Source organism: Ursus maritimus, unplaced genomic scaffold (assembly GCF_017311325.1).
Source record: "Ursus maritimus isolate PB19 unplaced genomic scaffold, ASM1731132v1 scaffold_9, whole genome shotgun sequence".
Classification (NCBI taxonomy): Eukaryota; Metazoa; Chordata; class Mammalia; order Carnivora; family Ursidae; genus Ursus; species Ursus maritimus.
The window spans coordinates 80,515,490-80,520,295 of NW_024427107.1; the positions used below are offsets into that span (position 1 = coordinate 80,515,490).

Sequence of the window (4,806 nt, forward strand, 5' to 3'; positions counted from 1 at the left end):
CCCCCCCCCCCCCCCCGGGAGTTACCTGTGAGGCGCAGGACCTGCAGGCTGGCCAGGGGCTGTAGGGCCTCACGGCTGATGGTGCCCAGTTGATTCCTGCTGAGGTCCAGCAGTGCCAGTGAGGAGAGCCCGGCCAGGGCCTGGTCCTCCAGCAGCTCGATGCTGTTTTCCTGCAGGTGCAGCTCCTGCAGTCGCTGAAGGAAGGACAGCAGATCATCAGGGGAAGGGGCCCTGGGAGACAGGTTCCCTTCTTAGCAGGCTAGACTGGGCTGGCTTTTCTCCCTTTCACTACTCGGGCCCCACGTAACCCCCTCACCGGCAGGTGCAGGAAGGTGAAATCCAGCAGCTGCACTAGCTGGTTACCAGCCAGGTAGAGTGCACGGAGCTGGGCCAGGCCCGCGAAAGCGCCAGCTCGCAAGCCGCGCAGCCGGTTGCCTGTGAGCGCCAGCTCTAGCAGGCGTGACTGCGCGCGGAAGGCGCCTGGCTCCAGGGCGCGCAGGCTGTTATTGTGCAGGTAGAGACGGCGTAGGGCTGTGAGAGGCGCCAGGACGCCCGGTTCCAGGCGCGCGAGGCTGTTGTCCTGCAGGAACAGCGTCTGCGGGGCAGAGGGAGGGAGGGTATTTACCCCGCCGAGGGAGTCGCCCTCTTCCCTAGAGCGCTCCAGCACCCACAGGGACGCTCACACACCCCTCCCTCTGTGTCGCGGGCGCCTCTGCCCCGCGGCCCAGTGGCCCCACGCGGTGCCCACCTGCGTCCCAAGTGGAATTCCGGGCGGGACGACGCGCAGCCGCAGGGCGCCGCACTCCACCGTAGCGCTGTAGCAGCGGCAGGCGGCCGGGCAGCCGGCAGCGTGGGGCGGGAAGTCAGGGAACCACAGCAGCCACAGCAGCAGCAGCAGCGTGGGCGCCCCCGGGGCCATCTCCCGCGGGACCGGCCGCAGGCCACGAAGCTGCAGCCTCCTGACGGGCTTCCTTATAGTCCAGCCCGGATGGGATGTGCCTCCTGAAACACAGGTTGGCAGGCCTGCCCCTAACACTTGAGAGCCAGAGAAGGACGTGGATGGAGGCCCACACCCTGTGTCTAGTTTCTGAAAAGTTACAAATCAGTTCAAGCAACTGATTAAAAAAGGGGGGAAAAAGTTGGTTTCCTTCCTTTACAAAAACAGTCATGAAGATGTGGGGCATCAGGTTTCAATTTGGAACTTCCACTGTTCTTAGTCTTACTACTCAGGCCATGTGGGGAGAGTCAAGCCCAGCCGAGCTCCCTTCTCTTCCCACCTATCTCCGTCTGGCACTCTAGGGGGCTTCCTGCTCATGCGTGTGGACGTCTGGATCAGGCTTCCCTCCACATTCTAGCAACTGGCCACTCCTTGAATCTAAGGTACAAGAGGCTGGTGCAAGGTGTGAGCCTGGGAACACGTAGGCGGTGAAGCCTGTTACCCAAGCACAGGCTAGAAGGGGAAGAACAGCCTCTGGAAAGACATTTCCCCTTGTCCACATGGACTCCTCTCTGTGAGACCTCCAAAAGCCGAATCCAGAGCAGAAGTCTTGTGCCCCCAACACAAGGTCCAAGGCCCCACACTGCCAGTGTCCTTGTCTTCACCTGACCCTGACCCAGCATTAAGTCTAGTCCTTTTATCCCTAAAACTCATGCTGTGTTCCCAGACCCTGGGATCCACCTGATGTATCTTAATGGGTAACGTGGGCAGAACTAATCCTGGGAGCTACCAGCCACAGGAAAATGCAAGCACTGCTTTAGCACAGCTTTATCCAGCCCCTGCCCCTGCCGTCCTGGCGGTGAGAATGGGTGGAACGGCTTGCAGAGAATTACGGGTATTTCTCAGGGAACTTGTTAGAGAATTGGGGGATGTGGCACACAATAGGAAAGTCAGTTCAGAAGCCATGGCCTCTGTTCTCCCTGCTGGCTCCCAGCAAGGTGCTTCTGCTTTGGGCTCTGGAAGAGCTGGGTTGTAAAAGAGGAGCCTTGGGCCACCAACTGGGTATCTAGGGTAGTTTCCCAAATGGGCTGTGGAAGCAGTGACCTCCAGAATTGTGAAGGAATATAGCGTTGGGGATTTTATGCACATGCACCTATGATCCTAGAAAGATGGGAAGGCCTGGGTCTAGTTCCGGGCACAGTAAGTCCAGTTTTAAAGGTGGGAACTTGGGCTGAGAAGCCAGCTAGTGTGGAGCCAGGGTTAGCAAAGCTGAGAGTGTATTGTCATCCAGCCTCCAGCCCTTCCTCAAATGGTCCCACTCAACCCCTGCCTGTTTACCAAGTCTCCCCGCTAGCAAGAGTGAGTCATGTGGAAAGGTACCAAGCGGCCTTGGTGTCTGTTCAAATCTTGCTCTACATTGTAACTCACATGATTATTTAAAGTCACTAGAAATGAGGTAGGCACAGCAAAAGTTTTAATGGAATATAGCTTTGGCCCAGGCAGAGGCAGGTCCCAGGTGTCTCGGGATGTGTGTGAACCCCAAGGACCTGAAGGCATACTCTGGGCTCCTGGGATCCATTTCCCTGAGCCAAAGGGCTGGCCCAGGGCTTGCCCACCCAGCCTCCAGCAGCAAGTCCTCTTAAGTAGGGGAGCTTCTTGGCTTCCTCCTTAGGATTCAAGGCACTGCGGTTCACAGGGACACCCCCTAGACGCTGACTGGAATAAAAAGGGCGGCCTGAGCAGGGATGAGGGCCCGGTCGGGAACAGCAGAGGAGGCCAGCCTAGAAATCCTTTTACCCAGCGGACAGCCCTCTAATCCGGTTGGGCAGGGGGCGGGGCGTCACACACAGGATTCTGCGTTTGGTGTCACCGTCTCCAGGGCGCCCATCTCTGAGGGGACTGGAGGGGCGAGGAAGCCCTGCGACCCCCTCGGGCTCAGTGCGAAGCCCGAGCCGCGTGCCTCGATTCCCCCACGGTGTCACCTGCACCCCCTCCAGCGCGGGTCTGTATTGGGCCAGTTCAGGGCAGGGCGTGGTCCCCGCCAGGTCTCCTCCCCTTCTCGGTGCGCGCGGGGTACAGAGCCGGAACGGCCCCCGATCCCGCCCCCATGCCCGCTGACCTCGGGTCGGGCGCCCCCTCACCTGACGCTCCCGCGGCGCGGCTCCCCCGCCGAGCCCGCGGAGCCCCGGCCCACCGAGCAGCGCCGGGCGGGGGAGGGGCGGGCGTCGCTCGCGCACGCGCACTGGAGCCCCCGCGCCTCCGGCCCGGCCTCCCCGGCCAGCCCCAGTGAGCAAGGGACAAACCAAAGGACGCCCCAGGCCCAAGGTGTGGGGAGGGAGCAGAAGGGCCCGCGATCCCGCCCCTCCTCGCAGTCGAGGCCCCGGACACGGCAGCACCTCGGACAGCGCCGAGCGGAACGGGGCCGCGGTGCACCTCTGCCGCGCACGCGCATTCGGCCGGCGCGCTCTTTGGCTGCGCGTGCGCAGCGATGCGCGGCCGGGACCTCGCCGGGAGGGGGGGCGGGGCCGCGGGGGGAGGCGGGGAGGCGGCCAGGGGCACCTGCGGGCGCCTGCCCTCCAGCCTGCGGCTCAGGGTGGCGGAGTGGCGAGCAGCAGCGGGGCCAGGTCCATAGTGAGGGCGAGGCGACGGCCCTGCCAGCGCACGTGCGAGGGCTGCGCAGACGCGCCGGGCGGATACTCGAAGCAGGCGCTAAGCTCGAAGGCCAGGGCTGAGCGCACCAGGCCCACGCCGCCCGCACGCTCTGGCGCCGGGTGGTAGAGGCGCCCATTGGTGGCCAGGGGCAGCAGACGCGCCGGCTCGAAGGGCACGGCCAGGGCCTCACCGCCGCCGCAGTAGGAGAGACGCTGGGGCCCGGGGCCCGAGGCCAGCAGGTGCGTGAAGACCACGGGCCGGTCTTCGCAGCGCAGGAAATTGCGCTCCCTGCCGCAGGGCGAGAGGAAGGGGAAAGAGGCCTCGTAGCGACCGCTGCGGTTGGGTCTCAGGCGGGAGAAGAAGGTGACCAGGAACTGTGGGTCTGGAGGTAAAGGGGTTGCTTACCATGCCAGTCTACACGGGGCCCTGCTCCCCCAGGCAAGCCGCTCGCCCTGGGCAACTCCAAGGACTGGCACCGGTTGTCGGTACACCACCTTGGCCTCACTCTAGACAGGAGGGCTCCTGTGCGCAGGACTCCTGGTCCTCTGTTTCGGGCGGGCCAGTGGGGAGGCTGGGAAGCAGAGCCCACCAGGGCCTTGCCGAAGGGAGATGGAAGGTGGGGAGGAGGGTGCGGCGGTACCTTTGTAGCAGGTGATGAAGTTCTTCATTTTGGAGTCATCCAGGAAAAGCTGCGGACAGAGGCGCAGGCCATGGCCCATGAGTCCCAGCTGGGAGCCAGACAGAGTCGGCCCCAGGGCGGGGAGGCCTCGGGCAGCCTGAGCTGGGGGCTAGTGTCCGCTTCCCTTGCTTGTCTGTATACACCGCGTGCAGAGAGGCGAGTGGAAAGTAAACCGGGGAGCCTTACCAACATTCCCGCATCTACCCCGCACTCCGGGCCATGCGGGTGCCCGAGCTGCCATGCTTTCCCCGTACCTCTCCCTTCCTCAAGTTTCTAATCAGGTGTAACACCTCCTCCGCGGAGGCTCCCCGACTTGCTTCCTCCCGGATATGCCAGGGCTTGCAAATCAGGCGGGGCGGCCCCGGCCCGGGGACCGCAGGGAGGGGCAGGATCTGGGGATGCGGAGCGCGCGAGACGCAGCTACAGCTGCGTGTGGCAGGTTGGCTGCTGGGGGTCCGACCCCTCTGGGGCTGAGACGCGACGCCCCAATCTCTCCAGCTCGTTGACCCAGCTCGGCAGTCACGTTTACTTACCTCAG

At 63.5% G+C, this 4,806-nt stretch overlaps 2 protein-coding genes across 3 annotated transcripts in view; both read right to left on the reverse strand.

The window, feature by feature from the left end:
* Positions 1-3,463, reverse strand: part of LRRC24 (leucine rich repeat containing 24) — a 5,211-nt gene extending 1,748 nt beyond the window's left edge. The window contains exons 1-4 of one of the 2 annotated variants that reach the window (XM_040625968.1): positions 3,079-3,463; positions 749-1,002; positions 317-595; positions 26-194 (exon numbers count right to left, since the gene is read on the reverse strand). In XM_040625968.1, the coding sequence (XP_040481902.1) occupies positions 26-194; positions 317-595; positions 749-919 (619 nt within the window). In that variant the 5' untranslated portion in view covers positions 920-1,002; positions 3,079-3,463. Of the gene's footprint in view, positions 1-25; positions 195-316; positions 596-748; positions 1,088-3,078 lie in introns of both variants that reach the window. The other variant, XM_040625969.1, reaches the window with a different exon arrangement.
* Position 3,464: 1 nt separating this feature from the next.
* On the reverse strand, positions 3,465-4,792 carry LOC121101712 (UPF0598 protein C8orf82 homolog). The gene is made up of 2 exons (XM_040625972.1): positions 4,230-4,792; positions 3,465-3,971 (listed from the first exon to the last, which is right to left on the reverse strand). Exons 1-2 carry the CDS (start codon positions 4,306-4,308, stop codon positions 3,526-3,528), a joined length of 525 nt encoding a protein of 174 aa, XP_040481906.1. The 5' UTR covers positions 4,309-4,792; the 3' UTR covers positions 3,465-3,525.
* Between the last annotated feature and the right edge of the window lie 14 nt (positions 4,793-4,806).

Coding starts and splice junctions, on each gene's coding strand:
- LOC121101712 (XM_040625972.1), bottom strand. CDS start 4,308: ATGGGCCATGGCCTGCGCCTCTGTCCGCAGCTTTTCCTGGATGACTCC. Junction 3,972..4,229: donor CTTCATCACCTGCTACAAAG/GTACCGCCGCAC, acceptor CTTTACCTCCAG/ACCCACAGTTCCTGGTCACC.